At 36.6% G+C, this 18,764-nt stretch overlaps 1 protein-coding gene across 2 annotated transcripts in view; it reads right to left on the bottom strand.

Moving 5' to 3' along the window:
• LOC306851441 (rap1 GTPase-activating protein 2-like) overlaps positions 1–18,208 on the bottom strand; it is a 53,616-nt gene extending 35,408 nt beyond the window's left edge. For both annotated transcript variants that reach the window (XM_079387671.1, XM_079387672.1), the window contains exons 1-2: positions 17,900–18,208; positions 1,367–1,451 (exon numbers count right to left, since the gene is read on the bottom strand). In XM_079387671.1, coding sequence (XP_079243797.1) covers positions 1,367–1,451; positions 17,900–18,123 — 309 coding nt within the window. In that variant the 5' untranslated portion in view covers positions 18,124–18,208. The remainder of the gene's footprint in view (positions 1–1,366; positions 1,452–17,899) is intronic.
• Between the last annotated feature and the right edge of the window lie 556 nt (positions 18,209–18,764).

Genomic DNA, 18,764 nt, shown 5'->3' with positions numbered 1-18,764 from the left:
CACTTGACTCCATGTAATATCACCATATCAATAAGTTATTCATAATTTTTCTCTATGTAAATATCATATATCAATAAGCTATTCATAAATTTTCTCTACCTCATATTGCTGCTATTCAAATACCTGTACAACTTTTTGCACATTATTTTTTGCACATTCCTCGCATTACTATTTGTCAACAACATACTGACCTGCACATTTATATTTATATTTTTTTATCTTATCTTATCTTATTTTATCTTATCTTTTATTTTATTTTATGTTTGTACTTCTTCTTAATATTTGTATTCTTTATAATTGCACTGTCCTTGGAGCGGACCTGACCTACATTTCACTGCTGGTTATACCCTGTATAATTGTGTATGTGACAAATAAAACTCTTGAATCTTGAATCTAACTTGCATAGTATGAACAAAAAATTAGGCATTCTTCAAAATATCTTCTTTTATGTTTCACAGAAAAAAGTAAGTCATAGGTTTTGGAAAAACATAAGAGCAAACAAATGATGACAGAATTTACAACAGCTGCTCACGAGAAAGGCAAATCCTATTTAAGCTATTCATAAATCCTCAAATCCTCCAACAACAGGTACTAACTAAGCAAAAGCATGATGGAGAGTATGACTTTTCCACAAGTGCTGTGTGCCATTTAATCAGTCCTTATGAGAAACGATATTCATAACTAAAGCGCTGGCTAACAGGATCATGACCTCTGGGTTCGACTTCATGTCTTCTCATCTTAATATCACACCTGACGCCTCGGCCCCTCACCCTCCCTTCCTGCATAAACACCAATCTCTCCATCCTCCTCTGATTTTTCGGCAAGTGCTTCTCATTTGAAGGTGACACCGACTGTGCTTTCGCTCACGCCACACAATCCATCTCTGAACTCAGTGTACCACTTTTAAACAAGACAGAAAATCTTTCCAGCCCCTCTCGAGGCTGTTGCAGATAAAAAGAGATACCGATACCATGTGAACTCAATGGGACCTTAATGCTCGGAAGAAAATGGATTTCTCAGTCCAAATGAATTAGAATTACATTTAAAGGTAACCTTGAATGAAGAGCTTTACCTCAAACACACCGCATGCACCTTCACAGACAGTACCGCAGGTTAATGTGCATGTCTAAATCAATTGGAGGCATTATGTAAGAGCATGTTGACATTTTGGTAGTGAAAGGAAGGTCATTTTATATGGCATGCTACAAAGGGCATTCTCATGTTCTCATGCTATCACCACTAATACAGGTTAATTCAGTGTAAAGGTATGTCTGGGAGACGAATGCAGCAGATTTCGGCTAACAGAAGCTATTAGAGCAGTGTTTGTGTGTGTTTATGTGTGTTAATGCATGGCCAGAACACTCACTTTCATGGTGGGTGGTGCAGTGCGGGGAGGTGAGGGTGGACATTCTCCCAGAGGCACACTGGAGATGGTCAGCAGCTCTTGTTTCCTGCAAAACACACACACACACACACACACAGTTAGCCAGGCAAATGGTCAGCACACAAGGTAGTAGACTAATCAGATATGGTGAAGTTTTGCCCTAAAAATAGGAAGACTGGCCCTCAAATGCAGAAGCAAACAGACATTTCAACATATTTGTATGCATTGCATTGACTATTGCTTTTGTACATAGCTAATGATATTTATTTTGCATATTTGGGTAAACGAGTGGCACTACAATAAAAAAAGGTAAACATAGTTTAAAGGAAAAATATAGTTTAGAAGGAATGTTCCAGCTTCATAGAAATGCACTCTTTGTATTTATGTAGGTTTAATATGGTTTTGAAAAACGTTTATACCATTTTCAGCATTCTGGTTGCACCAAATGACTTAAATTTTCTAGACAAAAGTTTTGTTTTAAATATGACTGCAGTGTTAAAATATTTTCCATATTTATTGAAATAAATAATAAATAAATATCATACATAAGCATGTCTCAAAATGTATACTATTTCAGAAATTTGGTTTCCTCAAAATAACACAGTTAGCTGGGTAGAGCAACACACTTTTTAGCTGAAGACCAAGATATGGTAGTTTTCCACTAAATCAGAAGACTAGCCCTCAGACACAGATGTATACAAACACACACACACACACACACACACACTCACAAACACACTGAGGGAAGAGGGTCAGTGCAGTACCCTTTGAGAAAATATACTGAAAAGAGCCTGGTCTCCAGAGACTAAGGTGAAAGACTACAGGAAAGAAAACCTCAATAACAGACCTGAAGACAGAAGGCTGTAGGTAAAAAAAAAACGTAGAGAGGAGAGGGGTAAAAGAGGGGGGACGAGGCGTACAGAAATGTGTAAGGCTTCAAGCAGGAACATGATCACATTTTAAAAGCATTTCTTTCAGCCAAAGACAAATGAGAAAGGGGCTACTTGGAATCAGAGGTTAAAATTAGTCAGGCAGACAAACTCTGGTCTAGAAATGAAGCTCCTTGCAGACAGTCTCAAACGAGGGTCCATTAAAATCTTTCCTTACATTACACCTCTGAGGGCCATTAAACTCCAAATTGATTGAACACATGAAGATCTATAGCTGGAAGATGCCACAAAAAATACATATATGAGGATGTGAAGGTTTCAATGAAAGATAAAGGAGAGTCAATCTGTGAGAATGGAACCAATGACGTAAATACATATTATTTATTATTTATATCATATCAATGATACCACAATAAACATGTCGTTTGTTGTAGGGGCTGACCGATTATTGGCCTGGCCGATTATCTGCAGCTCTCCCAAGCCTGCCGTCCGCGGGGAAGTTCACGCCGCCGCCCGCAACCAACCCCAGCCCTCCGGCAGAGAATGTGGCAAGCCCTCCAGATGATGCCCTCTCCAAACCAGTGCCTGCTCCAAGTGTCTCCGCTGGTCCCGTCCAGCTCAGCGCTGCCCGAGCACCCCCAAGTGTCTGCGCTTCCCGAGCGCTCCCCAAGTGTCTGCACTTAGAGCCCTACACGGGCCTCAAATTTAGGCCCTAGCCCGGCCCTGGCCCGAGACGCTCAGGCCCTAGCCCGGCCCACGTCCGACAGCTTATCAGAATTACCGGCCCGAGTCCGACTGGAGCCCATCTTTTTTTCCCCCTTCTCCTAAAACAGTTTATACTACTGTTTCGGCTATTAAAATAGTTCAGTTTCGTGTGTAATGGCAAAATTATTATATTTCGTTTTGTTTTTTATTAAGTTCATTTAGAAAAACGTTTGTAGCATTTTTGTTCATTAAATAGCCTATAAGTTTTCGTTTTTTTTAGAGTAGGGACCAAGCGGCCAGCTGCATGAGCTGATCATAGCCTATGTTTGATCAATTTAGCCTTCTCATATCATCACGACTTGCCTAAAATAAAATCTATAGATATACTAAAACAGTTCAAGTATATAACAATGTTTAAACGTTAAACCTGCGCTATAATAATAATGTGCGCAGCGCGCTCTGCAGGACATGGAGACACCAGCGCAAACACTTGCATTGTTTTCAGTGGAAACAAATTAAAATAGCCTACGCCGTCTTTTTTTTTTTTTTTTTTTTTGATAAAGGTAAGAGTAATACATCATTCGGACCTGTAAATGGTATAATTGTATTTGTGTGCACTCACAATACCAACAAAAGGTAGTTATTTTATAAAACAAAGAAAACAAACATGATGCGCTTTCTGCCGTCTCGTCTTGAACAGGAGCACTTCACAAAAATGAACTGAAGCTGAGCGAATACATGCCTCACAGACATGATAAATATATCTATAGAAAGTTTTAAATTATCACTTAACGAAATAAAAAAAATTGAAAACAAAAACTCTTTTATTATAATTTTAATCATAATCAATAAAGATGCATTTCTCTCTAAAGGCGCGTCTAATGAGGAGACGGCGAGTCAGGATCAGCAGCTTCATCCTTGCGACACAGACTCAGAAAACATTAGTTTATTAGTAAATAATTAAAATATCTCCTTAATATTTCCCGCAGACACATTCATGGTTATGTTTGCTGGGGTTTTTCAGCAAGCTTTAGCCTATTGCATGCATTTGAACGCAGAACTATTCAGCTGCGCTGAAGTCACTTGCACTCGCTGCTGCTGCTGCGAGACACAAAACACCATCGAGCTGCTCTCAGACGCGGCACGGTCTCGTGTTGTCTCCACCAGCGCAGTGATTTTTTTCATCGCTAATCAATAGATGTCTACAATATAAAATAAGGAGAAACCCAAAACAGGCCTGATGCCCGGCCCGCGTCTGAACTATGACGTGGAAATTGGCCCGAAGACCGGCCCTAGAGGCGTAAAAAAGTCGGGGCCCATCGGGCCCGGGCCGAAATGCAGGGCTCTATATGCGCTTGCCGAGCGCCCCCAAGTGTCCGTGCTTCCCGAGCGCCCCCAAGTGTCTGTGCTTCCAGAGCGCCCTCCATGTGCATTTGCATCTCCAGCGATTCCTGAGTTTTGTTAATAAAAGCCTAAGTTTGAAAGAAGTTCCTCGCCTCCTCGTTCCCTTCTCCAGAATGTGTCGTGACAATATCTTACTAATCATCTCTTAAGACCCGACTGTAAATTATGAATGAAACATCCAGCACTCTAATGCAGTGACCAAGCACATTTTCTGTTTTGTTCTCTAGAGAGTTTCAGCATGGGTAGGTGACCTGGACATTACTAAAATATCACATTAGGTGGAGGGACAAAGTCAATGTTAATGTACTTTGCTGATGCGCATACTCCCTGTTTTCCTTTCTGAAATACATCCAGTGCACAGAAACAGTTCACTTAGACCCCAAAGCCAAATGTGAGTGCATGTCTGGCTGCCAGTCTTTCCATTCTTAATAGGAAACACTGAGTAAACATCTATTTGATCTAGCCATGACTGCTGCTGCTTGAGGGGACATGCTCCAGAACACCACGACTCTTGTTGAAAACGACCAGTCATGTTCAAATTCACCTCTATACTCCAACAGCACCTTTTTCCCAGCTGGGTCACCAGAACAATGCCAGCTGCTGCTGTGGGTCTGAAGTCAAGAGCACAAACAGATGGACAACAGTAGATGCTGACGTCAAAGGTCATGGGGTCGGTCCAAGTCCACTACAATTTGGTACAGATTCATCAAATTAGACAGATGCCAACATGGGTTGGGTGACATTCCTCATACTTAAAAAACCAAGCAAAAAACTAAGTAAGGTTAAAGAAGATACAACCCAGAATCCATTAAATATAACTATTAAGCAGCACAACTGTTTTCAGCATTGATAATACAAATATTTATTGATTAATAATATTATTAATCAGCATTTTATGATTATATCTGAAAGATCATTTGACACCAAAGACTGGAGTAATGATGCTGAAAATTCAGGATTGCATTTACAGGAATAAATTACATTTTAAAATATATTTAAATTTAAAACAGCTATTTTAAATTGCAATATTATTTAAATTTTTTTGATCAAATAAATGCAGCTTTGGTGAGCTTAAGAGACCTATTTCAAAAACATTTAAAAAAATCTTACCAACCCCAATCTTTTAAACATTAGTGTATAAATTAGAAGTTATTTTCATGCAATGTGAATGCTGTTGCCTGTTAATATGGGCACTGTAATACATATGCGCTGCATTTATATGCAGTCTAAAACCACTATGGCTTCAGAGACCCAATGTAATGTGTTTTGCTAAAGGGAGTGTGATCAGCATTTTGACCGTCTAATGACACTCATTGCTGATGTAACTGCATCACTGACTACATCACTCTCACTTAGCATGAAGGGACGGTCCACAGACACAGCAATACAAAGACCATTAAATGCTCAGCATTCAATCAATATACATTAGTGGAAGATTTTCAACTGCTAATCTTCTTAAATCTATATTACAAAAATAGATAAAAACCCTAAAGGAACGGTTTACCCAAAAATTAATAAAACGTTCAAAATGTACTCACCCTTAGAATGTAGATGAGTTACTTTCTTCATCTAAACAGATCTGGAGAAATTTAGCATTACATCACTTGCTCACCAATGCATCCTCTGCAGTGAATGGGTGCCGTCAGAATGAGACTCCAAACATCTGATAAAAACATCATAATAATCCACAAGTAATAAACATTATTATGGATTATTGACTGGTATTTTGGTCTGAATTGACAGTTTAAAGTTAAAACGCCTTAATGAAACAGTTGTTTGAACTCTTATTTTGACGGCACCCATTCACCGCAGAGGATCCATTGATGAGTGAATGATAAATTGCTACATTTCTCAAGATCTGTTCCAATGAAGAAACACACACATTTACATCTTTGATGAACTGAAGGAGAGTAAATATTAAGCAAATTTTATAATTTTTGACTGAACTATTCCTTTAAGACTAAATGAAGGCTTAATTCATTATACAAGAACAAACTGTGATCAAGATTTCATGTGTTTAAATTCATAAAATGTAAATGAGGGATGTGAAAAGAGGCTGAGAGGTTTGCTGTGCTGCGCACAATGGAAAGATGAAGTCTTATAAATAGGATTATTAGAAAGCTACATGAAACTTTTTCCTGGAACTCGACTGCAGAGTACGTTTATGATGCTTACTTATGAATAAAGCCTTACAGCAGCCTTGAAACACAATTTACAATCACAGTAAATCAAAGTTATTGCTTCATTAGAATCTTATCAGCTCATAGGGAGAAGCGGGAAGCTGCGATATCTCTAGTTGTCCAGCACACGCTGTCTCACTTCATTTCCAGTCCACAGTTTCATCACAAGGCTGTATATCTGCATCTTTAATTAGGTCTGATTCAATACTAATCACATCTGCCCAGTGATTATGATTATCTAATGTTCCGGCAACATGCCTCATGCTTTGAATACACTCTGAAGAGAAAAAGACAACATACAGACTGAGTATTTATTATGCAAGTTATGCAAGTGTAACACAGCTGTCTTGATTCTGATTGGTCGAAATATTTGGCAGTGACTAATTTCCTAAATAAATATGATTTCGTAAGACTCTGTGGTCTCTTTCTTCTCACATAATAAAATAATTTCAACTTAAAAGTTTAGGATCAGTAATTACAAAAACAAATGATACTTGTTTTCATTGCATTAAATTGATCAAAATTGACAGTAAATACATTTATAATGTTACAAAAGATTTCTATTTGAAAAAAAATGCAGTTCTTTTGAACTTTATATTCATAAAAATAAAAAGATCAGTTTTTAACCAAAAAATTAAAAATGAAAGAACACAACTGTTTCAACATTGACAATAATATGAAATGTTTCTTGAGCACCAAATCAGCATATGAGAATTATTTCTGAAGGATCACGTGACTCTAAAGTCTGCTGAAAATTCAGCTTTGCCATCACAGGAATAAATTACATTTTAAAATATATTCAAATAGTAATAACTCACAGTAATATTTTTAAATTGTAATAAAATAAAATAATGAAAACAAAATAAAATAAAATATTAGTGTGTTAATTTATTCAATTATTTATTTATAATTAAGCTCGGTTACTGTTTACCCTGTTGGACTTTATTTTGTGATACTGACATGCTGACTATACATTATCACTAACAAATGAAATAGGACAGGCGAGGACACCAGACTACAGGAAAGGAGATATTGCCAGAGGGTTGACAATTAAATCCTAATTATAAATGTTATTTTTGACCCATGAAAACCAATAATGAACTTGATTATTCCCTCTTTGATAATTTCAAATGGGAAACTTCAGCCACATCACTGCAGTAATGAACTTAATATTCAGCCAATTAGATTGTTACCTACCAATGGCAGTGCGTATTTGTTCTGCTTGCATAAACTAATTCAATACACTCCTGCAGGTTCATTGTTTTACAGATACATTACGCTCATCTGAGTCTGCGGCCTAAACATTATCTATATGCTTACACGATTATTATGACAGTGTCAAAGCTCTGCTTGTCAGCTAAACTGACAGTCCATATGCTGAGGTAGTCTTTTATCATTCTTCTTCCAGCAATGGATTATGGGAAGCAATACCAGTGTCTTTTAAGGACAATGGGTCTCATTCACTAAACATGCGTATGCACAAATCTTTGCGTGAAATGTGCGTACGGACGTTTTCACGAATAAATCATGATTCATCAAAAACTTTCGTACTAAAATTTATTCTAAATGTACGAAAAAATTCAAGAACAACTTATACCACACGTACGCAATAATCATGTACGCCCAGGGCCTTATAAGCATGTATAAAGAACCCCACATATAATTAGATATGTTATGTACAGGGTGGGTGAAAAGTAACTAGACATTAAAATTGATAATAAAGAATAATTAGAGGTCCAATTATATAAATATATATATATATATATATATATATATATATATATATAAAATTAGAGGTCCAAGCAACAAATCACCTGATCTATGCTTATATAAACGGTGATTATTGTTTCTCACCTTGTGTTTGGAGGCATGGCACACTTGGTACTGCTTGAAGACATTGCGGCGCGTGCTCTAAGGAGAGAGCGCACAGCAGGGCCGGCGCCAAGGGGGGCACTCGTGGGCCGTGGCCCCCCAAACGAGTTACTGTGCCTCCCCACTTTCCATCCTCTCCCCTCCTTGCTGAACGCGATCGATTTTGAAAGCGAAAGTACCGATAAAACAGCGCACATAAGAAAGCAATTGAACTCAGCAACTGCACGCGATCACAGATTGCATGCTCTTCACGAATAACCCCCCACCCCCCAGAAATTTAAATGCCCCCCGATGGAGGTGCCCTGGCGCCGGCTCTGGCGCACAGATGTGTTTGCTGAGAGTGATGAATGGCTGTTCAGTTGCTTTTAAATAACACATTTTTTCTGGCTTCCACCTCCGATAGCAAAACCTCACGTTCATTATCGTTAAAGTTATTTTTCTTTGTCTTTTGTTTCGATGCCATAATTGTCTTTCTCTAGACGAGTGCCGCTTTGCGGAAAGCCCTTATATGGAGTTGGTTTGGGCGTGTATTATGCTAATCACTAACCTTGTGCACGCGGGCGCTCTTTTAGAAGACTCCAGATTCACTAAAAGAAGAACGAGTTTAAGAACAAGCTCATGTGCGTACGCACGTGTTTTGAATTAGGCGGAAAGTTTTCGTGAGAAGTTCAAATGTGCGTATAAATACGAAAAACGTACGCACTTATTAGTGAATGAGACCCAATGTCTTTTCCTCAGATAGCTGTTGGAGTGGTCAGAGTGCTGCTTCCTGTTGTACGATGATATGTCGAAGCTATTTATAGAAAGTGAGAAATGTGGACAGCGGTCAGTGTCCCAAACATAACATAGACTTGTTCAGTCACACACAAGTTGTGTACACAAACTAACACACTCACAAATGAAAATGGCTTGTACAAAGGTAATTTGGATGAACTCCATATGGAAATTTAATTAAGAAATAATTGCTGCTGAAACAGAACGTTTCAACATAAAAGGAACAATCGATAATGAGTGCTGCTAAAACCCTCTCTGCTTTTAGTCCCTGTTGTGCTAACAAGAATTAGGAGGGCGTGTAAAAGTCACTCAATAGGGCTCAATTAAAGCATTCAGTCTTTTTTCTTTAACTTTTGTAAACAAACTATTAAAGTAGAGGAATAATGTATTGTGCTAGGATTTTTTTTATCCTTCTGCACACATACTGTTAAATAACTAGTTCCAACAACAACAAAAAACAGCTGTTCTATGATCACTTAATGACACAATATATAAATCTGGCCATTATAAATCTCTACAAAGAGCATTTTTTTCTGAGAGGAAATCGATTGGCCTTTGACTCTGCACCTGTTCTTCATTTTACTCTACCTGTGGTGTACCAACACCGTCTGTAGACAATCAATAACTCAATTAATAAAGCCATTCAGTCGCCATTACACATTAGCAAGACTAGCCTCGGTACTATGGCAACTGCTCTGAGGCTTGACACCCTATAGAAGCAGGACTGGCTAATAACTCTCAGCAGGACGAGAATAGCAGTGAAGCAGTCAGGAATGAAAAAGTTTTGCTTATGATCATATTTAGTTCCGCCTGCATTCTCTTCCATGTTCATAATACTGAGGAAAAATAAAATAAAATAGAATTAAATTTAAAAATATTTATATATGATTTACAGTATATACAGTACAGTATATATTACATATATGTATATTTTTAAGAAATATATATAGCAATATATGCAATATATATATTGCAAAAAATATATATTATATTGTATAGACACATATACATATATATATACTTTTATTTTGGATGCGATTAATCACGATTAATCTATTTAAAAGCACTAAAAATAAAATAAAATATATAAAGTGTCAAATTTACACAAAGTAAATATTTTCCAGATAATATTTTATCATTTTTATAACAGTTCACATAACAGTTTATATATGTAAATATATACACATATTTAACTTAACTTTTTTATATTTATAATACACACACATATATATATATATATATATATATATATATATATATATATATATACTTCAAAGTAATTCCTAAATGAAATTAGAATAGATGTTGCTATTGCTAATGAGGACCCACACAGTAGGATCATCATAGGAAACAATGGTATCAGTACCATTATGAATAGTATCACCATGTTACTTTTTGGTAAGTGATTCTAGCACTTGAGTTTTATCAAATCAGATAATACTCAAACAAAATAAGAAAATAATAAAGTCAAGAGAGCAGACCAAATCAGAGTACAAAAAACAAACATGTTCATACGTAATCCCTCTTTCCAACTGTCTGAATAAATTAAATTCATTCTCAAATCAGCAGTACCTTCCTTCACCCGCTTGACAGTTTTCAGTCGGAGTACGTTTTTGCCTCCAGCATGACTATGAGAACAGCTTGTGTTTATTTGCCCTTGAACAAATTGGACAGTTGTTCATTTTTGAAGGTTTACTGCATCCAAAATGTCCTAAAGAAGCCCTCTTCTGCCTAAACAAACTCCTGGACTCTGGAGGAGTCTCAGCAGACCATCACAGGGGCCTTAAGGGGGGCCGGTGAGACGCTGGCATTGAGCAGGCCTTTTGATATCACTCCCTCTATTAAAGCAACCTGTGCTCCTCTGGGGTTTTTAAATGCATTAATCCTTTGTCCATATCACTAACTCAACAATCTAACAGGAGACAAAGAGGATGCCACAGGGTTTTGAGAGCGCGAGAAAGGGGGAAAGAAAAGTGACTTCTAAAAATACCCTCCTCGATTCAACTGCTCTGTAAATAGGCTCTATACAACCTGTCAATGAAACCGTCTCAGAGCACTTGTTAAGAGAGACAGGGTCACCTCAACTATTCCACTTACTGATACAGTTCTATGGACAGATATATGCATAAACACCAGAAGAGCTATTTTTATTTTGATAATGAGTGGCAACTACACTACTTCTCTATAAAAGGTAAAATGTAGTAACTACGGCAACAGTGAAGCTGGGAAAATTTTTTTGATTGAATTTTGATTGATTTGGTATCTGTTTTCACACTCTGTTTTCTCTGAATCTGAGCTTAGAGCCAAACACATCTGTCACACGACAGATCATATTCTAAAAGATTTGATTTTGCTTATAAATCAATTATGAGGTTGACATGATGCTTATTTATGTCCGGGATTTATTCATTTATTAAAAAATACTCTAAAAGCAATGCAAATCTCACATAAAATGACTTGAATACACAACATATAGTTCATGATCAACACATATCTGTTTAATTATATGTATGTTTCTGGATTAATTAATTTTGACTCATTGAGGGTAATACAGAGAAAAAAAACAACCTTATTTAGTATTTTGGCATAATTTCACAAGCAAAGCATTAGTTAATTAGACCTTTTCATGACATGCAAGGATATTCAAGGTGCAAAATGGCATGTGATACAAAAAGCATCTATGATACAAATTAATAATCATATTACATATGGAATATATATGTGTATATATATATATATGTGTGTGTGTGTGTATATATATATATATATATATACACACTGAACAAAATTATAAACGCAACACTTTTGTTTTTGCCCCAAGACTTTTTCTATGTTCACAAATTTGTCTAAATCTGTGTTAGTGAGCACTTCTCCTTTGCCGAGATAATCCATCCACCTCACAGGTGTCGCATATCAAGATGCTGATTAGACAGCATGATTATTGCACAGGTGTGCCTTAGGCTGGCCACAATAAAAGGTCACTCTAAAATGTGCAACAAACTGCAGTCAGATGAGGACGACGAGCATGCAGATGAGCTTCCCTAATGTACTGCCAAATTCTCTGAAACGCCTTTGGAGACGGCTTATGGTAGAGAAATGAACATTCAATTCACGGGCAACAGCTCTGGTAGACATTCCTGCAGTCAGCATGCCAATTGCACGCTCCCTCGAAACTTACGACATCTGTGGCATTGTGCTGTGTGATAAAACTGCACATTTTAGAGTGGCCTTTTATTGTGGCCAGCCTAAGGCACACCTGTGCAACAATCATGCTGTCTAATCAGAATCTTGATATGCCACACCTGTGAGGTGGATGGATTATCTCAGCAAAGGAGAAGTGCTCACTAACACAGATTTAGACAGATTTGTGAACAATATTTGAGAGAAATGGGCCTTTTGTGTACATAGAAAAAGTCTTAGATCTTTGAGTTCAGCTAATGGAAAATGGGGCAAAAACAAACGTGTTGCGTTTATAATTTTGGTCAGTACTGTATATATAGAATACAATAGTTATATATACTAATATACTAATTTATAGAATAATTATTTTTGGTCCTCGAATCTGATTGGCTGATAAGAGTGCAATATTAGAGTGATATCTGAACGCCAGCAGCCGTTTCACAGTTTGTAATTGTATCACTCCGCTTGCGGTAATTCTTACGAGTGTCATGGGGGACATCCAAATCCAGTATCATTTTATAAATATTACAGTTTTTGTGTCACGGAATGTAGTTTTAAGAGGTTTTCAGGCGAGAATGTTCTTGTTTATAGTTGAAATATGCAGTTTGTTAATAAAGATAACTTCTATTTGAAAACTTCAGATGGTCAGAGGCCGTTCTGCGCTCATGAAGTCACCCGAGAGCGCCTCACCTCAGCCAGATCTTTTGTAATTTACAGCTGGCTCAGATGTCTCTGTAGTGATTAAACATGAGATGGATTTCTTTATGGGTAAATCTAACGGTTGTCATTGGTCTCATTAATCTATAATTTGATCCAGAGAAGATAAGTTTTGGCAAAATCTCATGTTTATGTCAATTCAATGCTGTATATCACAGCGCTACCTTTGTACTTTTGACTGAACGGCCTAGCAACTTTTATGATGGCTGTTGTTGTTGTTGTTGTTGTTGTTTATTAAATATTATTATTCAATAAAAAATATTTTATATAAATAAATAATAGTGTTTAGTATAGAGAAGCGGTGTGTGTTCGTGATGGTGATTTTAGTTACATTGTTCTGCCATTAGAAGGCGACTAAAGACTGTTTTTATGAGTGAGTCAGCAGTAAAGACTTTTACATTGAAAATTTATAAGCGCTATAAACGGAAGATATTTTTAGTTTCAACAACAGCTTGATGCAGCGAAAAAATGCATTGAGCAGCAAAATCACCCATAACAGATGAAAGGATAGTAACGTTACAAAAAAGCTAACGCTTTCCTCAGCAGATTTCCAAACTAATGTTTATTGTGAATATGAGACCAATCTGAAGAATGAATGCTGTATCAGCTGCAGGTAATCACACTCGCCCAGTCCATCTCTTTCTCTCATAATACTCTACATAATACAGTGAGCTTTTAAGAGAGTAATGCAATAAGCTTTCAATGAAGTAACTCAATGTTCCTTCGTTAATAGTTCTAAAGTAACGTTTTGGAATTAGTAACGGATGCTTGGACTCAGCTGTTAAACTGTTGACTTTAGATTTGAATTCGTGGCTGAAGGAAGTGGTTCTACACAAAAGAGGGATTTTAAAGACACTCCGTTGTAATTTTGTTAATATATTTACACACTCATGCCGTCAAACTGTTGTATAAAGGCAATATCACACAAGTAGACGTGAGATATTGCTGTATATTGGCACGCTGTGATTACCTACGGCCGAATCACAGCCGTGCCAATATACATCCAAAACTCAAGTCTACTTGTGTGATATTGCTTATATATATATATATATATATATATATATATATATATATATATATATATATATATGTATATATACACACACACACACACACACACACACACACACATACGTATCTTTTAAAGAAAAATGTAACAACCTTCACCACAGACACATATTCAAGGTGCAAGAAAAATGTTATTTAAATGTTATTTGATACTTGGTACACCACAATGTTTAGAGTTATTAAAATTAAACAAAAAAATCTAATGAACATTATCAATACAAAGTTAAATAAAAGTTTTGTTTTCTTCATTATGGGCACACTTACTTGTTATTGACTCTAAATCCCAAAATGTTCAAGGAGTTTCAGAAGCAACATTCTGTCCATTTAATGTTTCCATTTAGCAGGACTGATAAAGAACATGATTATATCATAATCCATCGCTACGCCATAGTGCTGCCATTTGAGCCTTTTACTTTGAGTTTTTATGACATACTGTGTATATATCACTGAGTGTGCTTTGCCATTGTGCTGGCAGTCAGAGGTCTGTTTTACGGCCTCTTCTGGATGAATGAGCCGCATGTTTTTTTCCAGGTACTCACTATGACTCGCTCTTACAGTTACAGACGATGATGCATCTGTGGTTCTGAATGAGGAACTGAACTGGAATCTTATGCTAGGAATCTTATCCTTTGACCTAAAGGACTTGAGTCTTTGTATGTTTATATGCAAGAGACAGAGGGCAAAAGGTGACCTGGTTTAGTTTAATTTCACATAGCTACTAATCAAAATGCTTTATCAACAACAGAAAGAGAGAGAGGGGGCAAAACAACTGAGCAAAGAGGAAGTAATGGGGGGAGGGCACAGCGGAGGTGCATAGGGATAAAAATCACACGTGAAGAAACAACGTGAAGGAGAAAAGAGAAAAAGGCTGAAGGAAAATAAAGTGTGATGGAAACAAAATGAGTCAGGAGGTGAAGGCAGTTCATGTGAGCTACAGGAGACAGGATCATGGGAGAAATGATTGATGAAGGTGGAGAAAATTTGATTTCAGTAAATGAAACAGGAAACCAGAAAAAACATTTGCTTTGGTGCTTAATGAATTTATGAAGAAATGCTTTCGCTGCTTCTCTCATCTTACAGCACTTGCCAAGATGAGGAACATTATGTCAAATAAAGAATTATTAATAACCAAAATAAAACTAGTCAAGCTGGTAGAGAGACTGCAAACAACAAAAAATAATGCAAATATTATCTTAAGTGTTTTTTCTCTTGTTTTCCAGTAAAAATATCAAGAGATAACAATGAATAAAATAAATTTACTTGAGGAGCAAAACTACATTAAAACTAGTTTTCAGAAAACATATAATTTAACCCACTTGAAAATAGTATGCAAAAACTGTTATTTATTGATTTATGCGTGCAACAAGTTCTTAAAATCTGCCATTGGGGTAAAAATAAATAAATAAATAATTCAAGATTAAATATTATTAAAAATTTCATTATTTAATTTTTATAAAATTCAAGACTATGTTATATTAATACTATATATAATTTTAAATATATTAAATTACATTAAATATTATATCTATTAAATATTATATATTATATAAAGCATTAAACTCACAGTTGTTTTATGCCCCAAAAATCTGCCAATGAGGTAAAAACATAATAAATTAAATGTTTCTTTTTGTTTTTTGTTTTTTGGTCATACTTTATTTTAAGATCTAATTCTCGCTATTAACAAACCATTAACTATGACTTTTGCCTCAATAAACTCCTAATTTGCTGCTTATTAATAGTTAGTGAGGAAGATGTTAAGTTTAGATATTGGGTATAGGATAAGGGATGTAGAATATGGTCGTGCAGAATATGTGCTTTAATAAACAACAAATATGTTAACAAAATGCATTGTAATGAGCGACTACTTAATAGTGCGAATTGGTCGCTATGTATAAAGTGTCAGCATTTTTTTAGGTTAACAATTATTAAATAAGAAATAATGCAAGATTAAATATTATATATTAAATAAATTTATTCAAGGGATTCAGTGGATAGTGTATTGGCAAACAACACAAACATACTTTAAGAAAATGCTTTTTAAAGATCTTTTTACCTACTCAAACAAATCTAATCTGAGAACAAATTCTACTCTGAAGTGTTCTCAAATCTGGTACCAAACCTTTAATTTTAAGATAAAAGAACACAATTACTACACCAGTCAACCTTTCGATTAAAACAAGAGGGAGCAATAACCTTCCTCACAGACCAAACTTGAAACACCCAGCCATCAAGGTGAATCCCATTATAACGTTTATAAATATGCCCCACTTATCACTCTGAAAAGCCTGTTTGATTTATAGACTCTCCTCTGCACATCTGAGCTGAAGAACAGGACAGAACTGATCTAGAGGGAATAAAAGCGGTGACTCCAGCTGGGCCGTCTCGCAGTGATGTCAGTAACCATGCCAGTTATCGATGAGATCTATGCAAATGGATCTGCACACACGGCGCCTGAGAACACAAATCGTATTTTGTGGTTCCAAGCGGCACAACACCTGCGTAAAAGAGTGTGTTTGGGCGTGTGCTAGTATGCAGTCAAATCAGTTTATAATGAATGATTAGACAAAGTTTACACTGGGGCCACTGTTAGCGATGATGATGCCAGATGATATAGAGCAACACGGCTACTGACCAGACAGCAACTGGAGAAGCTGAGTAAATGATAGCTGAGAAATAGTTTCATGGTCTCATCCTCAGAGATTAACTTCCACATACTGTACGATCTGACCTGGATGACCCTGACCAGGAGAGATTGGTGAAAACTATGTGCCTCTCTCTCTCTGTTTACTCTCTGTTTGTTTAACAGTGCTGTATTTGCTTGGAACTCTTTGTACATGGGCGGTTACACAAAGTACATATGAAAATACATATGCAATCGTCTTATTATCGTAATTGTTTCTCTTAGACAGTAATGAGATTACACAGAGAACAAGGCAGATTTGGCTTTTTCTAAAAAAAAAGAAAGACCTCAAAAACCAACAAGTGTTTCAGGAGACTCTCAACTATTATTTAAAATTAAAGCATTTTTGTTAATTAAAATAAAATATACATATTATATGAAAAAAATAGAGATTTTTCCAAAAATCTGAAAAAAAACCTAAAATTTAAATAAAAATAAATTGAACCTAAATAGTGAAATAAAAAATAATACAAATGAAGAAATTACTAAAATAACATGAAAACTTAAAATACAAAAATAAATAACAGTCAAACAACACCTCAAACTGTGCTGAGATTTCTCAAATTTGTGATTAAATTAAACATTTCTCTTTATATTCTTTCAAAACCAAAAATGCAATCCATGTTAATTTTATAGAAATATACTTTTACTGTATTTCAACAATTGTCTTATTTGTGTGTTATGTTGTTTCTCCATCACAAACAGTTGAGATTTTTCAATGGCACATAATTGAGAGCTTGCGTATCCTGAGCTATGAACAAGAAATATATTTTGCTTTGGGGCATATGAGGAGAAAGACAAGCTTGGAAGTTGCAAACGAGAACATCCTCAAATGAGCCACAAAAAAGGGTCCTTTACTATACACTGACCCAATTACAACACATTCTGGGACGACAATAAATGTATAAAGTGTACATACGATGACCTACATAGCCAGAAACCTCGTACAAAAACGCAGGTCAAGCAGAGCACCCAGGCCAATAACAACAGCCAGATCTGAATCACAGGTCAAACTAGAGGGTGGGAAAAAGAAAAGTTCACCCACCGCTCCTCGTCCCTTTCTTTCTCCCTCTGCCGTCTGGACTTGTGCAGTAGTCCGATCAGAATGACAGCAGCCCGAATGCCGGCTTTTTTGGAGTTGACTTTGGCTTTGGAATCCGACATGCTGTCCGGCTCACACTCCGAAACAGACTTTGGACCAGGACTGTCCTGCGCTATTCTGGTGCGACCAAGCTCTCTGCCATGGGCTGAGGGACTGAGAATATACATCTCCCTCTACCTCTCTCCTTCTCATGCTCTCGCTCTCTCTCTCTCTCTCTCTCTTTTGTCCTCTCACTCGCTCCTACACCAGTTCTCATTGCCTGCCTGTGTCTGATAGGCTGAACAGAATACAAGCCACGCCCACTTATCCCCACCCCCTCCCTCTCTCCAATTCCTCTCTCACTTTTCCATCTGCTCTGTTCCTGGACTGTTTGGTTTTCTTTCTTTTTTCTGTTTGGTTTTCTGTTGCCAGACCTTTCCGCACTTGTTCAATCAATCAATCAAAAAAAAAAAAGTCCTCTCCTGCCCTCTCAACACAAATATAGTCAGACTTAATTGCATCTTGCATCTTTCTGAATCAAAATGCACCTTTTGATCAGCACAGAAAGAAACTCCATCACCTGTCACTCCACCCCTTTTCGTGTTTTCTTTGGCAAAATGCTTTCAGAATATTCAGGCGTATAACAATAAGGTGGTCAATATTAGTGACCTTCTTCCTGTACCAAAGTAAGAATCTCCTTTATATTGTTTCAGTATATTTGCGTTTGCATGTGCCATGGTCCGGCGGTTCGCTCGTCTGACCTGTTCTTCATTTCTCAGTCCTGTCTCTGTTTGTCTTTCATCTTCTCTTTCTGTTTGCCTTTTCCCAC

The sequence above is a fragment of the Barbus barbus genome (assembly GCF_936440315.1).
Source record: "Barbus barbus genome assembly, chromosome: 31".
NCBI lineage: Eukaryota > Metazoa > Chordata > Actinopteri > Cypriniformes > Cyprinidae > Barbus > Barbus barbus.
Note: the sequence above shows the minus strand (reverse complement) of the source record. Positions and strands in the feature narration are given on the sequence as shown.